This window comes from Gambusia affinis, linkage group LG22 (genome assembly GCF_019740435.1).
Source record: "Gambusia affinis linkage group LG22, SWU_Gaff_1.0, whole genome shotgun sequence".
Lineage (NCBI taxonomy): Eukaryota > Metazoa > Chordata > Actinopteri > Cyprinodontiformes > Poeciliidae > Gambusia > Gambusia affinis.
Genome location: NC_057889.1, coordinates 21714570 through 21736182, shown reverse-complemented (window position 1 = coordinate 21736182; position 21613 = coordinate 21714570). Strand labels below are relative to the sequence as shown.

The window sequence follows — 21613 nt, the reverse complement described above, 5'->3', positions numbered from 1 at the left end:
ATTCATCACTATGTGGAGGTCAGTTATAAATTCTGACAAAATAACTTGAAGTTTATGGCTATAACACAACAAAATGTTGGAAGAATGAAAACTTTAAAAAGGTATTTATTCTAGAAGTGTCAGACTTGTGTTTGCTGCTCTTCTCAGTAAATATGTGGTGTGAACTTCATCTTTAGTCTGCTTCTTGGTTCCTCTATTTTTTTTTTTTTTTGCTTGGTGTGATCAAAACTAAAATGTTTGTTCCCTTAATAAGTCAGAGAGCAGCGAAGTATCACATTTCAATAACCAGAGATTCAGCTCACTTTTTCTTCACATTTATTGTTGCTTTTAGTGTGCTCACAGAAAATTAGAACACCTTAAGCAGGAGGGTTTTAATAGCAACTGTTTCGTAGACAAAAGTTACATTCCATCTCTAAGTCAAATCGAAGCTTCTCCAGTATTTACAAAAGAGAGAGAGAGAGAAAAGGAAGTAGATAAGAAAGATGAGATGCTACACAAACATTGCATCTGATAAGGTCGATAAATTGAAGCGGAAAGGCGACCAGAAAAAGAACTGTCTGCTGCAGGAGAACATACCACAGTATAGAAACGGTTACCACTCATCACAGCTTGGTTTTCAGTTCACAACTGCTTGAAAAGAGATCAGAGTGTGTAAGTGTGTGTGTGTGTAGGTATCTTACAAAAACAAGGAGGTGGAATAAAAGAGCTGCAAACCTTTATGTGCTTCTTGAGATCAAGATTTCTTTTGTACAATAATCACAGTTAAAAACACCCTGCCTATACATACTTACATGGGTTTCTTTTATACCAACAATTAACAATAAAGCCTATACAACTCATATCCCTACTAAATCTGACTGGTACACCTAATGAGGAGTGGACAGTTTCCTATGGGTTTATATCAGGCCCTAACTACCTCTGGGGTCGGGTATCTGGTAGAAAACAAAGTCTTAGTGTTCCACACCGAGCGTAGTTTCTAAAAGTTGCCCTCGGTTTTCTTTCTTAAAAGCTACTCATTGTATAATAGTCAGTGGCACATATCCCCCCCCCCCACTGCCCCCCTCCCCACGCTTACAAATCCACCCCCACATCTCCATCACACCCTGGACAGTCCGTTACTATTTTTGTTTACATTTTGTATAAAAATAAGAAGAAACAAACCAAATAAAAAGGTAATACTGATGTAAAAAATTTATGGCAGAGCGTGGATCAGCTGGGCTGAAGCCACCCACCTCCAGGGTTGTATCAGACTGAGATGGGTTGTGTATGGGGGGAGAGGGAACGAGGGACAGTGGGAACCAAAAATGAAATCTTAAGAAAGCTTTAAAATCTCCCTGGTTGCAGTTCTCCACAGCCAGCAGGTGGCGTCGCTCGGACAGGGAATGTTCTTTGATTATCTTGGTTTGGGATTTTCTTCCGTTGTTACTCTGAAGCCTCGGGTGCAGCGGCCGGGGTCTCTGCTGACGCAGCCTCCTGTGTGGCCTCCTCCTCCTCTGCCGCTGCGGGGGCCTCGGCCGGTTTCTCTTCTGCCTTGGGCTCCTCCGGGGCTGCAGCCTCCTCAGTGGGTTTCTCCGGTTCTGTCGCCGCCGCCGTCGCCTCCTCCTCGGGCTTCTTCTCTACGTCCTCCTTGACCTGCTCTGCAGCTGGGGTCGCTTCTCCCTCTACGGGCTTGGCTTCCTCGGGGGCGGCCGCCGTCTCCTCCTTGCCCTCCTCCTTGGCAGGTGCTGCCGACTCGGCTGCCGCCTCCTGCGTCTCAGCCCCGTCGCCGGTCTCCTTTTTGGTCTTCTTGAAGGAGAAGCCGCTGAGTTTAAAAGACTTCTTGAAGGAGAACTTCTTCTTCTTCTTCTTGGGAGTCTCGTTGCTGGTGGAAGGTGTCGCTCCATCCTCCGGCTTGGCTGCGGCTTCTCCGTCGGCGGGCGCCGGAGACGCTGCTTCTACTTTCTCCTTGCCTCCGGCGTCCTTCTCGGCAGGGGCGGCCTCGGTTTTCTCCCCGTCCTCTTTGGGGCTCTCCTCGGCCGCCGCGCTGCCATTCACCTGCACATCCTCCTTGCCGTTCTCAGCCCCAGCGGGAGAGGCATCTCCGTTTGCTTTCACGTGCCCGTTTTCCTGTGAAGAAGGAACAGAGAAAGGGGGGTCAGCGGCTCGGTGGCGGACAGTGCCACCAGTGGACAGAAGGGGGCAGCAAACTCCATCAGATCAGCACAAACAAAAGCCACTCGAACACACAAAAACACACACATTTGTTCTGCTTTTAGGAGCAGGTCGCTACTTATGTGGAAAAGAGACAAAAACGACAGCATATTTTCTCTTTTTCCGCTCAGATTGAGGCGTCCAGTAAAGCAGCAGATGCTCATTAACCCAGCAGATCGCTGGAGGAAGCGCCCGCAGGAAATGTCCATACGGGTGGCCAGTAAACATTTCATATGGTTAGTGAAGGCTTCATAGGGGCACAACCAAAATTAATAATACTTATTATTATTTTAAGCGCCAAAGCCCTGACAATGTGTTAATCACCGACAGTAAACAAATAGGATGTGGAAGGCTCGGTAGCGCCTGCAGGACCCGCCGCCTCCTCTGCGGGGCGCTCGACCCCCGCCCTCCCGCCCCTCCTCCGGGGTGATAACAGGCTGCCATCTCCGCTTTCCAGCCAAGCATCTGCAACAAAAGGCGTGGTGCTCCGAGCGCGCACTGCTTTTGTTGGCTCTCCCCGCATCTGAGTACTTCCACTGACTAACATCTTCATTCTCCATGAAATCAGCTCGGTCTGCTCCAGAATCAACCCTCCGCCTCCAACAGCAGAAACGACCAGTTCATGTTTAATTCACATCTTTTCATCTTTTCATTCACTTTCCAACAGGATCCATCAGGGGCTGCCTTCAAACCACAGTTTTTAGTTGTTGTTTTTTTGGCTAGAATTAGAGCTATTTTAATCCGACTCAGACACATCTGAACATTGATTATATCAAACTGTTGCACGCAAAGCGTAATCTCTCCAAAGAAGTGGCCTTTTCTATCAGTTTCTCCACGTTTACGCACAGATTGCGCATCCATCCCCCTCCCTCCGCAACCAGCAGCTTCTACCCAGACGCCTGTTAAAACCTCGTTTACCTGTCCGTTGGTCTTGTTGGGTGAAGCAGCAGCCTCCCCGGCCTTTTCAGCCACAGTTTCAGCGTTTCCAGGCGCTTTAGACAGTTGCGCTCCCATGTTTTATCCTCCAACAAAGAAATCCAAATCGATCCAGAAAAAAAAAAAGAAAGATAACCCAGAACAAAGACCCACAGGCTTCTTTGTTCAAATGCTCTCGGTCCCCCTCTGTCTTTCTGTCCGTCTCTTTCTTTGCAGAAGGAAAAAATAATAATTTTGAGGAAAAATGATGAGCAGAGTCCAGAGAGAGTGAAGAGGTTTTCAGTGCAGCTGGAAAAAGCTGGTTGAGGGAGGAGAAGCAATAAAATCCCAGATTGGTGGCCGTCTCGCTGTAGACGGTCTGCAAAATGGAGAAATGTCCCTTGCTGTTAATAAGATGCACAGCCCAACGCCCAATTGCAGAGATGAATGGGCGCCCCGAGCGATGACGGCACCGTAGTCTGAGTCAGCCAATCACAGCGCCCATGTAAATGACGGGGTGGGGTTTGTGAGAAAGGCGTGAACAAAAGGTCTCCGCCTTGCTCCAGCCCATATGATTCTACTGTATATATATATATATCTATATATATATATATACATATATATATATATATATATATATATATATATATATATATATATATATATATATATATATATATATATATATATATATATATATATATATATATATATATATTTCTAAAACATATAAAATGCACAAAATCAGGCTGAAATAATATCTAAAAACTCCATAATTCAAAACATCACTCTTAAAATTGTACTTAAAACTGTTTAATCATTAAAATAATCACAACTAGGATGACTGGTCACATGGGCAGTTTTAAGCAGAGGCCAACGGGGGCCAGTACCCTTGTAGATTTGGCACTGGCTATGCCCCCTGTACCTAAGAGGAAATAATAAATGTTTTTTTCATGATAAGCATTAACGCAAAACTGTATCTAAGTGTTCCCAAAATTAAACTTAATTTTTTAACTCTGGAGTTTTCTTTAACAATGAAGTTGTTGAATTTATAACTTGAGTCATACTGCAATAGAATCAGAGATTTAGACAACTTTTTAAAGAATGTTTGTATCTAGTGGCCTATAGAGAACAGTGAGTCAACACACAACTATCGCATTGGACTATAGGCTCTGTACATGTTGCACAAAATTACATTAAATATATTTTCAGTTAGTGGGGTTTGCTTACACACTGCAGTGTGATGAACCAACCAAACTCTTTGAAAAACCAGTTTGCCGCTTGCCTGTGGTGGCGCGGCACAAAGAATCACAAAAACAACACAAAAACCTCTGAGAGCAGCTTCCTTCTTTAAGATTTAAGAAAAAATCGTGTCGTATCAGATTTTAGCAATTATAGTATTTATTTTTGTCTTTGGTAAAAGACCACAAGCCATTTCTTGTGCTAGAACTAACCTCGCTCATTTGTTTTGGTTGTATTTTCCCAGAATGCCCTGTGCAGCTTCCTGCATTTGGAGCAGTCTCTGTCCCACTTGGCATTCACAAAATGCTAAGTGCATTGGAACAGCACCAGAGTTCACTTCAACCAAACCAAATTAAATTCGTAGGTGGACCTGAGATTGCTTTTTTGATTTGAATCAGAGTTTGATTCACCCTTCCCTAGATGAACCAGACTTTCTTGGCAAACAAACTTGAGTTCAATTAAAATGGACTGAACATGGCTGGTAAGAAAGCACCCTTAATATATTAGGTAATGAAATATTGCTTTCTCTTTTATTTCATTCTTTTTGTTCTCTGTGCCACAATAAAATTCCCTTGCATCCCCCCCCAAACTTGGTCTAGAACCATCACTGAGTGATTATTACATCTCTATAAGGTGTTTTTTATTAGGTCATTTGGATTCTCAGGAATTTTTTTGTGTGAAATTTGGTCCTTTCCGGGTACTCCGGCTTCCTCCCACTATCCAAAAACATAAGAAGATTAGTTAGTCTCTCTAAATTGCCTTTTGGTGTGAGAGTGTGTGGGCTTAAGGTTGTTTGACCTGTCTGTCTCTGTGTTGCCCTGCCATGAACTGGCAACCATTCCAAGGTGTACCTTTTCTGTTCTTTTTTCCCCAGTGGCCACTGGAGATAAACACCATGTCCCACGCATAACTGGGTGTAGAGGATGAATGATAAAACATGCATGTGTGATTGGAAGTGTTTGCTCTAATCTTAAAATAAATCTGCAGGAACTGAGATACAAGCTTTGACCTGAGTGTGATGAATGTACATGATGTTCAACAGGATCTTGTTGCAATGCACTCATTGTCCCCTCTGTGCAACACTCAGGTCCATTTATCAGTTCCTGAACCTGACCAAAACCCCTCAGACTCATAACTTTGAGAAATAACGAGATTTGGTTAAGTATAAAACAGGCTTTAATGCCAAAAATGATCAAATGTTCCAAGTCAAACATGGAACAGATGCAGAGGGACATCCACCGTCCAGCGCTGGGCTTCACTCAGCTCACCTTAAGGGTCACACCAAGTGAAGCAAAGATTGTAGCAAGAGTTCTGCTTTGATCTTTTCCTCATTCTGCAGTTCCTCTTTGGGCTGTTGGCCTGCTGTATCAGTTTTTGTTTACTGCGACTGTCGCCAGTCTGATATGTTATGGTTATGTGAGGGTGCAGCAGTGTGCATGTGAGCAGATAAAAGAGGCAGAGGAAAGACACACAATCATACATCCATAACAACCTGAAATCCCAGTCCTTGCATAATTAGTCTGTGATCAGACCCAGTTGCACTTAATGAATACCAAGTCAGTCTAATTTGGGCAGTATACACACATAAGGGACATGATAAAGAGTCACTGTCACTATGTGTTTTCTATAAAGTAGAAAACACAGTGATTTCTACTATGTGTAGAATTTCTTTCTTTTGAAGAAATTCAAAAGACTCAAATAGGATGTTCAAGGTTACAAGTCTTGTGACAAAATTATCTTCACTTACAAAAATGTTGCTTGCCATGGGAAGCACCCAGTAAGAATGGTTTGGATTTAATAACCTATATATGTGCACCAGTAATGAGTATGCAAGGGATACCAAAAGTTGTGGCAATATGATTTGGGGATGTTTGTTGAGCTTTCAGTGAACCAGAGTTTGTATTATTTGGGCAGTTACGGATGTTTATCTGAACTCTGGACTGAAGAAGGTTCTCCATGAAAACCCAGGGTTCTGTTTGCTTATGAACTGCGCTGTAGCTCACTTACAGTGGGAAATGAAAATGGACCAAAGTGAGGAAGTGAACCAAAAGAAGAGAGGCTCTGACTGCCTACAGTCATGTATTTGTGATCCGAAACCTTTAAAATCTTGACACTAGCCCTTTGGGCTTCTATGTAACCACATAAAACGGCTTTGGAACGGCTGCGTTCATCACATGCAGACAGAACAACAGGTTGAAAATGTCATTGGCTTACTTGATGCTCTTAGTTGGCAGCTTTTACCTAGTTTGGTCCTGTTTGACTCAGGAAGTGTAAAAGTGAACTAAACAATTTATGGGCATTCCCCACCAGACCAAAGCTCTTGCATTATCCTGGTGTGAAATCTTCCTTAGACTTACTGCTACCTGTACAGTACAGGTTGATCTGGGTCAGATTTTAAGGATTATCTCCTGGTTAGTTGGTTTAGTGTGGGGTAATGGTAAATGGTACATAGATTATACTTAAATAGAGGTATATGAAATTTTGAGGACCCCAAAGTGCTTCACACTACATTCAGTCATTCACCCACTCATGCACCCTTCACACAAGGTACTGGATTGTAGCCACAACTACCTGTCTGAGAGAAGTGAGGCTGTCACACACCAGCGCCACCGGGCCCTCTGACCCCCAGCAGGCAAGACAGGTGAAGTGTGTTTCCAAAGGACACATGGATGGAGACGGACAGAGTGTCTCCATCACTGGTTACATGAGGACCATCACCACAATCACCATCACCGCCATCTTGATAATCTCTTGTGAAGGAAGATGAGTGTATAGATTTCTCATATAAATGTTAGCTCTTTTATAGACCTATGGTGACTTTTGTGAGCAACTTACATGCTGGGTTAAGGCACATTACGGCCAGCCACCAATATGTATGTGGCTGAGGTGTTATCTCTAAAGTGTCACATGTTCTCTTCTGCATCTCTTGCAGCATTTAGCCTGGTGCCAGTTTCACCCATATGTTATGCCTACAACAGAAAGCCAAGATGGAAACTCGAAACAAGAAGTTCCAGACTTTTAGAGATGATTATCTGCTTTGACTTGTTGCAGGAAGTTGACCAATATACCAGCCTCTGTATGTATGTGTGTGCTAGTGTGAAAGAGTCAGGAGAGGGGGATTGGATTCCCCATGTCGTCTTGTTGAGATGTGCTCCATGGGGATGTTGAGTGTTTTCCACTGCCCCTCCATTTGCAAGGGAAATTTGCTGGAGGCAGAATCAACTGTTTTCATCCAGACCGGGTGTCAGCGCTAACAAAACCAGTTCTGGGCCAGATCAGGTGGGCTTCCTGGAATAGATTCAGATTCCTGCTTTTAAATGTTATCAGGTGGAATGCAAAACAGCACTGGCCACCTTCACTCAGAGCATTCAGTCAACCATCACAGGATCCAGGAGGAAGGGCAGTTTCTGCGTCCGCACCAGTTAATCAGAAACTAACGGGTGCATACAGTGTTACTATGACAATTATTAGCAACAATTGTTAATTTTACAAAAATAAAACCCAGAACAAGCTTTAATCAGAAATGAATATTTATATCTTTCAAGCAACCAGCTCTAAAAACAGTTGGGCAATATTTTTGCATGATTGACCAATCAATTTAATCTGTTTAGTGGTCACATTCACCAAATTTTGATTTCATCTGTCCAGCCATTATCTAATACGATTGTTCTTGCTGGGTCACTGGTCTCCAGCAGTCAACGGAGGACAGGCGGGGTTACCCTGGACAGGTCACCAGTCCATCACAGGGCAACACAGAGAATTTAGAGATCTCACTGAATCTGACAGTCACGTTTTCCTGTGGGAGGAAGCTGGAGTACCTGGAGAAAAATCACACATGAACAAGGAGAACATGCAAACTATGCAGAAAAACCCCAGGCTGGGTTTTGAACCCAGGACCTTGTAGCTACAAGACAACTGTGCTACCAATTGCAATTGTTAGCAATTTTTTAATCTTTTAAAGAAAAACAAAATTTCTTGCTTTCCCTCTGCAACTAACTACAATAATTAAACATGTGAATTGTACTAATGGTATTCTCAGTGTAGTAAAAGAATTTGGCTTACTTGCAGTATTGAAATTTTTTTCATATAATGTTTCACTTATGCTGTGATTAATTAATGATCATGGTTTTGTCCTCCAGGCAACAGACTTATGAAAGAACACAGAGGGAGAAACTAATTGCAATTCCACTACTATTTAGTCACAGCAGGTTTTTGTAATGTGTTGTGTTTTTCCAGTCCCAGCAGCCTGACTGGTTCTGAGTGGAACTGTAGAAATGAACTGGCTAGAGTCACCACACACACTCTGGTGATCTGAAGAATCAATTCTTAATGCATTTTGCTATTTTTAGATCAGCTTGATCATTAACCCGTTTAATCCCACCGGCAACAATTGTTGCCAGAAATTTTCTCTAACTTCTGGGAGGTCTAAAATAATAGTTTTGACTTTTGCCAGAGGCTGCTCAGTGGCACAGCTGGTAGAGCTGTTGCCTTTCAGCAAGAAGGTCCTGGGTTCGATTCCTGGCCCGGGGTCTTTCTGCATGGAGTTTGCATGTTCTCCCTGTGCATGCATGGGTTCTCTCCGGGTTCTCCAGCTTCCTCCCACAGTCCAAAAACATGACTGTCAGGTTAATTGGTCTCTCTAAATTCTCCCTAGGTGTGTGTGTGTGTGAGTGGTTGTGTGTCTCTGTGTTGCCCTGCGACAGACTGGCGACCTGTCCATGGGTGTACCCCGCCTCTCGCCTGGAACGTAGCTGGAGATAGGCACCAGCAACCCTCCCGACCCCATTAGAGATAAGGGTGAACTGAAAATGGATGGAGGATGGATGGATGGATGGATGTTTGCCAGCTAATTGAAGTTTTAAAATAAAATAATAATGTGTCTACTCTAAGCAATATCAATTTCATGTATCTAGTGTAAATGGTCACATGACCAGACCTCTTTACTTCCTGCCTGTAACGCTGGAGGTAAATGTATGTCACAAACCTGTACAAGAGAAAGTCAGAAAAAAATTTCAATGAATAAATATAAATAAAATATTTTGAACATATGTTCTTTGAAGTGTCTTCTACTGATATATAAAGACAATTCTATCCCTTCATTCATTTTTTGATCATAAGAAGAGTGAAAGTGGGCATTGTTGCAGCTAGCATAGTACATAGACTGCGCTATGCTATGTGTCATAGCTTTGCTGTTTATTCTAAATACCTTGCTGTTCCCACAGCTTAAAACTATAAGATGTTTCAGATCTTATAGTTATAGATCTTCAATAACATAACCAACATCAAATGCAATAATTCATAAATATCATGTGTTAGATAGGTGCAAGGATTAAAATGCATGCACTTATTTTGCAGAAATAAATTTGAGATTAAACGGGTTAATTATGAGAGCCGTGAACAACAACATATTTATGATCATGACATAAATCCATGTAGGATCACAGAGGGGCGTCCTGCTGGTTTCTGTCTGGACACTCCATCACCTGCTCCAGGTATTTGGATGTGTGTGTTTGTCCTGGCTGACCTCTGTTACTTCTCCATGGGCCTCCATCTTTCTTCTCACATTTACTGCTCAGCATCACTCTGACTATTATGGTAAATATGATTTCACAGCTACTTTACAGGTGGAATGAAAGGACTAGATTCATTGTATGAGCGTGTGAAACCAAATCTGTCAAACTGAAATCAGCCAAACAGGAACATGTTGACACATTTTCTGCATTTATTTTTGCTATTTTATAAATGTGGCTTAAACTTGATGAAAACCCCAATTCTGTTATTCAGATAAATAGAATATTATATCAGTGTTTAATACTGAAGTGTGGGTCTATGAAGAAGTATTTCCATGTACAGTACAGTATGTGCACTCTATATGGTCGGGTCTCCTTATGCATGAATTAGTGCGCGAATGCATGAAGACAATCAGCCTGTATTTTAGCTGTTCTGTTCAGAAAGCATGAGTTGCCATGGCAGTGGCCTTTAGACTGTCTGCATCATTAGCTCGGTTGTTTCTCATCTTCCTCTTAATGACAGCTCACAGATTATCCATGAATCTGTAGGTCAGCTCAGTGTACAGGTCGGTTACACACAGTGTTACTATGACGTTCAGAGCAGGTACTGGTAGCGTTGGCAGGGTGGGGAGGTGTGGAGTCCTGCTGGAAAATGAAACCAGCATCTCCGTAAAGCTGGTCAGCTGGTCTGGTTTTATTCTCTGTTTCTAAAGTGGATTTAACAATAAATGTGACAAATGTCCAAGTCCTGGGGATGGCTGTGAAGTTCTGGCAGTCTCCTCTAAGGCTCTCAACTAGTTTTGCTTTGCCTTCCTCTCAAAGTGCAACTGTTTTGCACTTTTTTAAAACCAAACTTTCCTTCCTCTTAACTTTCATTATATAATTAACTCTCCAACTTCACCAGATAGGAAATTGCAGTTGTAACAACTAAAACCCCCCTGGTACTCAGAAAAAGATAAGTTAAGGTGTAAAGTTGGATGTAATTTTTTTCAAAGTTGTTCTAACAGAATGAAACAAGGTCAAGTTTTCCCAAACTGCAGCAGATTCAATTGCCAAAAGTGGCAGAGATGGTGACTGGGCTTCAACAGCTGCTGGTTAATCATAACTGAACCACAGCAGAGCTAAAGGAGAAAGATAAACCCTCATGTTTCTTATCTGATCTCGCTCCCACCCCCACCCCCACCTGGCCAAACAGCCTGGCTCTGTTCAAACACGTGGTCTATGCAAATAAAACCGACCTGCGGAGCATGAAGTCACAGCCAGTGAAGTCACCGCTAACGATAAGTCCAGAGAGGTGCTGGACTTGCCGGGTGCCACAATCACCATCTGTGTGGGTACAGAGGCACACCCAAAGCAGAAGGAGATATTCCCTGAACGCTCCCAGCCAGGGCGGGGGGACGCCAGCCAAGGAAGAAACAAAAGCGGCAGGAGCCGGAGCAGGGGCCAGGGCCACTGCAGGGAACGCAGACCTACAATTATACATGCCAACGGAAACGGCCAGCTCTCCTCTCCTCCACAAAACTCATCCTCATGAAAAGAAGATCAGATATCCACAGCTTTGTATGCAGCCCGGTGTTTGGTTCCTACATCTTTTGTGGAAGAGGAATGTAGACAAATCTCAAGTCTTTAGCAGCCAAGTTGAGTCAGAGTATTCCCACAGGGCACAATGGATCGGGTTAATAGCATTCCTCTAATGGCAGCAGAAAAGCTGTGGACAAACATTTATGTTTGGATGGATTGAGTTTTAAGGAGCCTCTTTTCTAAGCCCGGTCCACGTCTCTTTCAGGCAGGTCAGCCGGCTCCTCCCTGGACTATTCACAGAGCTCCATCACTTTCTACCACAGGCTCCAGGCCTTGTTCTCAACTCACAGAGTCTGGCAGCTTTGACCCAGCATTCCTCAGAATGCTTTCAGTGATGGCTGTGAACACAAAAAAGCAACACAGAGAGCATGACAGGAAGTGATTAAAAAAAAAACTCATCACAGTTTAGGATTTATTTCAGCTTATTTTCAGTTTAGCCAAAGAGTCTGAAGCAACACTTCTGGTAGTTCCAGTGTACTCAACTCTACATAACCACAATATTCAATTATATTTAGTGGGATTTTTATGTGACTGACCATCATAAAGTGGTGAATAATTATAAAGGGAAACAATATTTACATATAATTTTCAAACAATTTGCACATATAATCTGAAGGAGAACTTTGGGGCTACTATTATGTTGGGCTGCAGAGCGGTGCAGTTAGTAGGTTACTGATGTGAACATTTGGGCTAACCTGACTGAATCTGAACCTTACATGTTCATAACAACATGAAAATGAACTGATGACTGTGATTTTTATTTGAATGCCATATCTTTTGAGAGTGTGAATGTGTTCTCATGTTAAGGACACAAATATAATATTTTTAAAGCTTCAACAAGGAAAGCTGAGAAGTTATTTATTTCCATAAACATCAAAATCCCCTCACCAGGACTGACCAGGTGCTTTTCACTTCCACATATTTATTTGGTTTTGTGAAACCAAAAGTAGGCTGGCAGTCGCCTTTGGAAAATCCCAGACTGCTTTATTGGTCAAGTCTAACCTGACACCACACACCCTTCACTTCGGATGAAATGTAAAATATTTGCAAAGCATTTCATCAGATGCAAAGTTCGAGTGCAGGGCGTGTAAACATCCAACAAAGAGACTTGTCCATACCTTGGTGGAATACATAGGAAGATGTCTGGAGTAAGACTCTATCACTCAACACTTGATCGAGTTTTAAATGGTCTGACATTCTAATAAAAGGAAAGATACTGATAAATTACATTGGGGAAAATGTTAAGGTTAACTTCACCATAATGGGAAATTTATTTCATTAAGCTGAGCAGATCCAGTGTCCTAAATAATTTAATAGAATGCTAGTTTAGTTCAGTTGAAACATAATTCTTTTAAAGCTCTTTTATTACATAGCTGCAGTGTACCCTGTCAGTTGTTGATGGACATAAGAGAACAGGCAGCACCATGATGACCAAAGCCCAAATGGATGTTAGGTTACAAGCAGCGTCCCAAACTTTCAACATTTTCCAGAGTTATGTTCCATCCATCAGCAGAACAAGGAGAGCGGATGGAGCAACTGCAGACCAACTAAACGGACAGGCGGAGAGGAGGAGTCAGGGAAACAGTTTAGAGGAGGAAATGCTAATTTATCAGAGCAAATACAGAAAGCTTTCCAAGTTTCTGTACAGTGCAGTCTTTTCTAAAAGAAAAGACAGTCCAGAATTATTTGTCTTGTAGATCAATGTCTGCAGATGTTGTTTTATGTGTTGGATCAATAGCCATGTTTCCATTACAAATGTAAGCAAAACGTTGTCAGTATTCTGCTAATGTAAAAAAATATATATATTTTTGTGAGCAGTAAATAAAAAACACAAAGCAAATAAGTTTTGCTTTGTGTTTGTTCACAAATAAATGACTTTGTTCACACAATAGGTCATTTAAAAAGTGCTGCTCATTGATGGTCCTGCTTCTTCTTTGCCATTCTCTTTTTTGTGGTTTGCACCAGTGACATCGTCACTTGATCAGGTGACTCTTATGACACAAAAATTTTACATTGCAGGTTTGCAAAATAAACTCATTTTGAGCCGAAATTGGTTTATTAGAACAAACTATATATATATTTTTTTCAATTATTGTGTTTCTGTTAGGCAAATATATTTTTAAAATGTCAAATAGCGCAATTATATGGTCGATGGAAAAGCAGGTAGTGAATTTACAATAGATCAGAGGCGTAGTTTCTAGTGTCTGACCAGAAACTACAGCAGGTCAGTTTCTGAAACTGCAGAAACCGTAGTTTCTGCGGTTGGTGTTGAAAACCAGGAGGTCAGATGGAGAACAGAGTTCTGTGGCTCTGTTGCAGCTTGCAGTACTCTGAGCTGTTTTAGGTGTTTATAGAAGCTGTTATTGGACAGCTTGTCATGGTTGTACAGCCATGTCGCCTAATGGTACCTGGGATTCTAAAGAAGGGAGCTTTTGCTTTTTCATTCTACAACAAAAATGGTGAGGGGTGCTGGTATCTTTCTCCAGTGGTCATCAGGCGAAAGGTGGGGTCACCCTGGACAGGTCGCAAGTCAGGCACGTGCAGGGGGGGGCGAAGGGGGCTTGAGCCCCTGCCCTTTTTATCCGTGATGCCCCTAGTGCCCTTTATGAACTTTTTTTTTCAAAAAAAAAAATATTTTTAAAATTTTTTTACTTTTAATCTGTATGTCAGAAGGCCTGTTTGTGCCCCTCAGTCATAATATTTACCTAAATATAACAACAAGACGCCATGGAAGTATTGACTCTGCAAGCTACAAAACTGTTAGGGTATGTCGTAAACATGTAATAATTTATTGTAATTTATGAACGCTTCAATACATCAAGGTTAACAATGTTGAAATGTTGAAATAAAAACCTATTGTGTTTAAATATGCCAAATTGTTTTTTTTTATTGAACTTTATTTTTTTTTTTTCACATATCGCCTTTCCTGTTGTGCCTGCAAATGTACGAAATTCACTTATCAATAACTCTGTTCAATATTTTCTTGATCAGAATCAACTTCGATTCACCAAGTTTGTGCACACAATTCGATCTGTTACACGATCTGCTTGGTGAATCATCCTTTTCACTGAGTTCAAATGTAAAAAAATAATAACAATGTAATTATTAGATGTTGTTAAATGTTTTCCTTATGAAAAGAGCAAGCAATTAAGTCAAGACATGTTAAGTTTAAGAGGATCCTCCTCACTCACACTTCAAAATAGATCAAAATACATCAGTCACAGATTCTAAATGTGACTGATGTGTGTCTAACTTCTGGAAAAAATACTTATTCTCTCTATAAAACCTACCAAAAACATTAATTAACTAATATTAATTTATTTGTTTACAAGTATTCTCATAGGTAAAGTCTCAGATTTTTACACGTACGTATGAGTTGAAAAACAGGACAAATACAAAACTTACATTTATGCACATTTATTAACTTAAATTCAACAATCTAGATATATACACATGCATTTTTAATTGAGAGTCTTATCTCATACATAACTCCTTGTGTTGCCATAGCAACTAAAACAAACAAAAACCTGACACAGGTTGTTTGACATCATCATGTCATCAATGTTCTCATCGATGATGTCATAAAGGTTCAAATGATTATTATTATCATTCCAAATACAAGAATTCTCAGTTTGCTTTTCAACTTTGTTGGAGGTACAACACTTTGAGATAGAGTCGATTTCAAACAGGGATTTTAGAAACCATTTCAACTGCCGTCAAAATGTTTTTTTCTATCGGTTGGGGCATTGGATATATTGTCACAAAAGGAATAGAGAAGTTGCTGGGACATCAGATTAAAGATGAAGACATTTCAACAAAGCGCTCACTTGACAAAAATTCAAAACACTTCGATTCTGAAGACAATGAAAAACACAGTGGCATTTCAGCGAAGAGCTCAGATGAGCTCAAATGTAAGTATTTTGGATTCAACGTTTTCGTCGAAGACTGTATAAAACACAAGGAGGTTTCAGCAGAGACCTCACCTGACAAAAACTCAAAACCCTTTGATTTTGACATCGTCACCGAAGACAACGTAAAACACAGTGCCATTTTAGAAGAAAGCTCAGCTGAAGACGAACAATTTAAGTACTTTGGATTTGACGTTTTTGTTGACAGTTATGTAAAACACAAGGATGTTTCAGGAGAGAGCTCATCTGATGAACAGTCCAAATACTTTGGTTTTGACATTGTGGCCAAAGATGATGCAAAAGACAATGGAATTTCAGGAGAATTGAAAGAGGATTCTCCTGAAATTAAAGTTGAGGAAGTTACCGTTAATACCGATTTGATAGTTAAGACGTCTGGAGACACTGCTGCTTTGGAAAGCGTCTATCTGCCTGATACCGAAATGGAGCTGAAGTTTGAAGTTAACTCTGGGGATGATTTTGTTGATGTTCCTTATGAACAACTGGATCCAGCAGTGAAAGAAAGCTGTGAAAGCCAGGAAAATATGATGAATTTTGTAAAAGTCTTTGAAAATTCATCAACAGAGGAAGCCTCTTCCCTTGACGAGAACTCAAAGGATGAAATTCAAAACCACACAGGCCATTTTGACAACCTGGACACTAAAGAGGTGGATGCTTCATTTAAGGAAGTTGACTCTGGAAACAGAAATGCAGCAAATGTTGTGTCACATTTTGATGACGTCTCTGAGTATTCTTTATCAGAAGAATGGTCTTCATCAGAAGAAAGCTCAAACAATGATTCTGAAATTGATCCTGACCATTTCGACAGCATTTATGCTAAAGACATTCATGCTTCCTCTGAGGATGAGGAAGTTTGTTCTGGAAGCCCAAATGCTGTGAATATATGGACACATTTTGGAGATGTGTATGAGTATTCTTCATCACAGGACTCATCTTCTGAAGAAGAAAACTCAGAAGATGGAAATCAGAATGACACTGATCATTTAGACTGCATGGATGTCAATATTTTCCCAGCCATGTACTTCTGCAAATTCTCCAACTCATTTTTTAACTGTTGGATGAATGCCACAACACAAAGTATTATGAATTTGTCTGTTGTCAGAAGGTTAGTGGCTCAGTTTCCGGAGGAGATTTCTGATATTTTTGCAGAGACACCATTATTTGCGCAGTGTTTCTTCACAGCAATGTACCATCCAGGCAGAGATTTTCCACCACACGAAGTCTTTGCTGTTCAGAATGAACTGGTTGACACTCTAAAGATTAGGGATGTAAAACATCAGGACAAGCCAGGAGTCCTTTTGTTTTACATGTCACACTGTCTGGCCCAGTATGGCATCTACACAGTCTCTAAGCTGTATACAGCTGATTACTGTCAACAATGTCAGACGTGTTCACAAATTATTCGTACCCTTGGTCCTGTCATTCCTCTACCAAAGGAACAACAAAATGACACGACATCAACTTTTTTGAAGTGCTATTGGAGTAGAATTTCGGAAAGTTGCGACACCTGCAAGTCCAACAAAAAGAGGGATTGCTTTTTCAATAATACTGATGTGATGACCCTGATACTGCCATGGCCAGACAGTCCGGACGATGTAAGACATCCTGTGATACCTGACCGAGTCCTTGAAGTACCTGTAAAAAGCGGAACTCAGACATATCATCTCTCCTCCGTCATTTGCTGGAGACAGGCAACTACTTCTGACACCAGCAGCCTTTACACTTATCTGATGTGCGGAGAACTGGTGTTTAAGGCAGAGGATGAGCGGGTGTCACTGACAAATATCGACTGTGGAGCTGACATTTGCAGCAATGGGTACATCTATATCTACGAAAAAACTACAGAAGAACAGGACGAATACAGTGTAGGGCGCAAAGTGACAACTGACCAACAACAAAGATAGTGCTTCAGACACATTTTGGAGGAAGTGTGTGGAACATGGCCCACACATGGACATGTGTCCCTGCCTCCATTGTTAAGGAGTTGTGGCCACAAAATCTTCAGTTAATTTTTTATGGGGAACTCTAGAATCAACTCGACGGCACCAGAAGGGAGGGAAGCTGAAAGCGGGAACCACGGAGGAGGCCCCTGAATGTCTGGAGGCCCCTGAATGGCCCCTACCAGCAGCTACCGAGCTTTCTTTGCCTTGATATCTCAGTCTTATAATTCTAGATCTCAGAGGTTTAACACCAAACTATTATATTGAGTTAACTCCTTTGAGATTTTTGATCTATAAAGCAGACTGCTGCCAGGTTGTTCTAGAGGTTAAATAGATATTATTACTATATCATTGCCATCATGCATTTTCCTGCATGATGGCAATGATATAGTATCTAATTAGATACTTGATTAATATGGGTTGTTGCTATGTTGTTGTACGGAGTTTTTGTTCAATGTGCCCCTTTTTAAAATTTGAGCCCCTGCCCCTCCAAAGGTCTCTGCACGGCCCTGTCACCAGTCCATCACAGAAACTGAGGTGTGGAAAACTGAGATTTTTTAAATATATTTTGCAAATGCAAATGCACTTGGTTTTAAGTGCTGGAATCATCTTAAAGAGGTGTGTAACTACAGTTTCTTTTTTTTAATTTTCAGACATTTTACTATCTTCTGCTGACTTATAGCATTAATGTGTTTTCTAGCAGCATTATAACAACATCCTGACCGTCTGATTGGTCATTAACAGCAGGCTTCCTGATTTGTATTTGTAGACAAGCAATTTGTCACAGTTTGACCAACAGAGAGCTCAAACAGAACTTTGTCACAAAGCATATAATCCTGGTCTCTTCAGCACATTTTATCACAGTTTATAGTGATGTTGACTATTATGAACTGTACTCAATATTATAGTTCAGTTTAAAAGACAGTTATCTCTGACACTGACCCAATGAATGTACATTTTTGAATTAAAAAAAGTTTAAAAGAATTATCAAAAAATGTTCTTGTTCTGTTTTCTGGCATTGAAGAACTAAACATAAATTGGGTAATTTTATATTGAGGGAAGACAAGAGAGGTTTGGTCAGAAGTAACTTCATAATAGGACTTTTTTTTTTCTTTTAGTTCTTAATTTTTGTTCTAATGTGTTTTGACCGTGCATGTTAGAGGTAAATGTATTGTCTGGGCCAATAGTATTGAAGTCCTGGCTTTGATTTCTAGGACGAGCCAGGACTTTAATAGTCCTGCTATAGTCCAGTTCTATAGGCCTATAGAACTGGTCTATACACTATAGGTCTACACGATAGCCAGAGTACAGCCAGTGTGCAGTGGCTGTACACTGAACGCCCACACTACCTGAGGGAAATACAAAATATTTACAAAACTAAAAATATTGACTTAACATAAATGCAGAGTTTACAGAAAGAATAGAGCAAATTCCAGAAAATCTCAATATAACCAGAGAACAAGACCAGTTAAAGAACGTAAACGAGCTGAACTCTCCTACAAAGCGACATTTTGACTTTTGACACAGGACTATTTTTGTCAGATGCAGCTCTCTATCTGTAGTTTGTTTCTACTTGTGCTCAGGATGTTTTGAGGCTGCAGTCTTTGGGTGGTTGGTGTTTAGTTACCAGCAATCACTGAACAAAGCGTACGCCAACTAATAAAACAAAGCAGTAAATGACATCTCCTTCACTGGCTTTTCCTTTCTGGGAACCAGCCACACTCACACAGCACTGTTACATAAAGTCTGTTTGGATCCTTGTGTTTCTACTAGGACCCAACTTGGCTGTTGCCTTTATATGTAATCCTGGTCAACTCTTATCTCACTTCAGCGCTCCGTCTCCATCTTTGTTTCATAAATCATGACTGGTCTGCTTTGTTTCTCATTTCATACCTGATGGACTAGTGTTAGACCTCCATCAAATAGTAAATGATCTGTACTTGTACAGCACTTTGTCAAGTCCAGGGGACTTGAAACATTCAGTCATTCATACACGCATTCACACGGTAGAATCAAGGCTACTATATCGCGCCATCAACCTTTCCATCCACCAGCAGCCAAGTGTCTTGGAGTGGGGATTGAACCATCGCCACCAGTCAGCCATCTCTTTTCTTCACTCTGAGATTTGTGTGAATATGCTCTAACAGGATGCGCTGTCCATGGCTTGAGACACCACACGGCCGTCTTTATATCAAACTTCCACTGGTCAGTTTCAGTGTCACCTGAACACAGCTGGAGGCTTCAGTCTGCTCAGGATGGGATATGACATCACAGACGGCCCATCATATCCTGTCACAGTCACAGTACTCTTGGACTAATGGAAGGAAATGCTCAGCTTTATGCGTCTGGATTTAATCCTCCTTTTTTTTTTTTTTTGAAAAACGCTTATGGGAAAGCGACTCTGTGCCCCCACAGTTCCAGCCCCATTCTGCTGACCACAATTAAACTGTTAACCTCAATTGGGCTTTTTAGTTCATCCACAACAACAGGACCTCTTAGACCACTTTCTGCTGTACTTCTTCAGTGGCTAATTGTGAGCCCTCCCTCTCCTCGCTCTGGGGCATATGTACATGTTCTCTGAGGAATGTCAGGACACCATTGTACCCCGCTGGAAAGTTCCTCAGAGGCCTGTGGATGTTATGTTCCCAAGCCCCCCATGTATAATACCAGTCTAATTACTATAGATGAGTCTTTCAAGGAAAAATGGTAAGAATGTAGACGGAGCTGCTTGGGAACTGGTTGAAAAGACAAAAGCAGCAGACATAAGAAGAAGACTGAATTAGGGACTTTTACATTAAAACATGGACTGCTAAGTTTTTTAGAAATAATTCTGTATTCTCTGTAAAAGATCAATATTTCATAAAAGATGATAAAATTGGGAAATATTTTTCTTTATTAAAGTAACCCGCTATACTATGGAGAACTAGTTCATTCAAAAGTAAAGTGAATAAATACTGTTAACAATCAATGTTCCATCAAATAAATACAGTAAACATCCACATGAAATAAATGAAACAATATTTTATCAACACTATTTCATAATAGTTATTCATTTTATGACACTTTTATTTTTTAAAGCTACATTCTGTGTTTCATGGGTTTTTATTTTTTAACCCATTTTTTAAATTTCAGGGTCTTTTTCATGTCGCTATGTTTAAACAATAGATTTGACTATATTTAAAGTTTCACCTCATAACAAGATATTTGGCACTTTTTGATTTGACAATGTTGTTGTGCTGAATCCTTGACAACGGCAGTTTGCATTTTTACTTACTATGCTGAGCACATTCAAATATTACACTACATCTGTTGTTTCATCCAGTGCAAATGCCTCTGCTGCCGTGAACATATCTACTGTTTTGCATGTTTCGTCAACGAACTGCAAATCACCTCCAATTTACTTCACAGATGGTGCAGGTGGAGCATGTTAATGCATCACTGATGTGTTCAGTCAGAGTGAGCTGCTTCAAATGATTTGACTACAGAATGCTGTGGTAACTTTGTCTGGTAAAATATAAATTCAGAATGTAGTGAAACTGTGCAAACGTGTTCTTGTTAATATGTTTAGGAATATTTACTTGTCTCATTAGTAATTCTACGAGCAGAATCGGATCTTTTCCAGAACTTATCAACATTTTCCGAAACTATCTACAAAAATAAATCTCAGGAACTTGAAAGTCTATTGCATATTCAGATGTCTACCAATAAACAGACAACTGGTGTTTTACAGTGCTATGGAGGCAGGGGCGCCATATAGGGGGGAAAAGTTTTGACAATTCTAAGGGCCCCTGACCAACAGGGGGCCCTCTACAATTTATTTATTTATTTTTTGTCCATAGAAATTAATATATATATATATATATATATATATATATATATATATATATATATATATATGGTCCTGTCAATTACAAAATTAATCATATTGTGTTTTTGAAGATTGTATTTAGCAGACAAAATGTTATGTTCCCAATGGAGCTTGAAGAAAATACAACTACATAGTATTTTTTGAGAAGTCTGGATTGCTTCATGTGTATTTTGCACGTTGCCTATGATTGTTGCTTGTGGGGAGAGACATTTCAGTAATCTAAAACTAATAGAAAGAATTTAAGCAACCTACCTACATACTGTATGTGGACTGTTGCATGTAAAATTCATGAGTAGAAAATATTGTCCTAGTATCAGTATTGGACCAAAGAAAGCAAAACAGTTGCAAGCCTTTAAAATTATGATGCTTTTGATGGATCAGATAGACTCAAGATATTGTAACAGTCCATCGTAAAAGCTTAGGCTCAGCTTAAGCTTTTAG

At 40.6% G+C, this 21613-nt stretch overlaps 1 protein-coding gene across 1 annotated transcript; it reads right to left on the bottom strand.

Moving 5' to 3' along the window:
* Positions 1-298: 298 nt before the first annotated feature.
* On the bottom strand, positions 299-3521 carry marcksa (myristoylated alanine-rich protein kinase C substrate a). The gene is made up of 2 exons (XM_044105660.1): positions 3109-3521; positions 299-2106 (listed from the first exon to the last, which is right to left on the bottom strand). The coding sequence occupies exons 1-2, from the start codon at positions 3202-3204 to the stop codon at positions 1423-1425; spliced, it is 780 nt and encodes a 259-aa protein (XP_043961595.1). The 5' UTR covers positions 3205-3521; the 3' UTR covers positions 299-1422.
* Positions 3522-21613: the final 18092 nt, after the last annotated feature.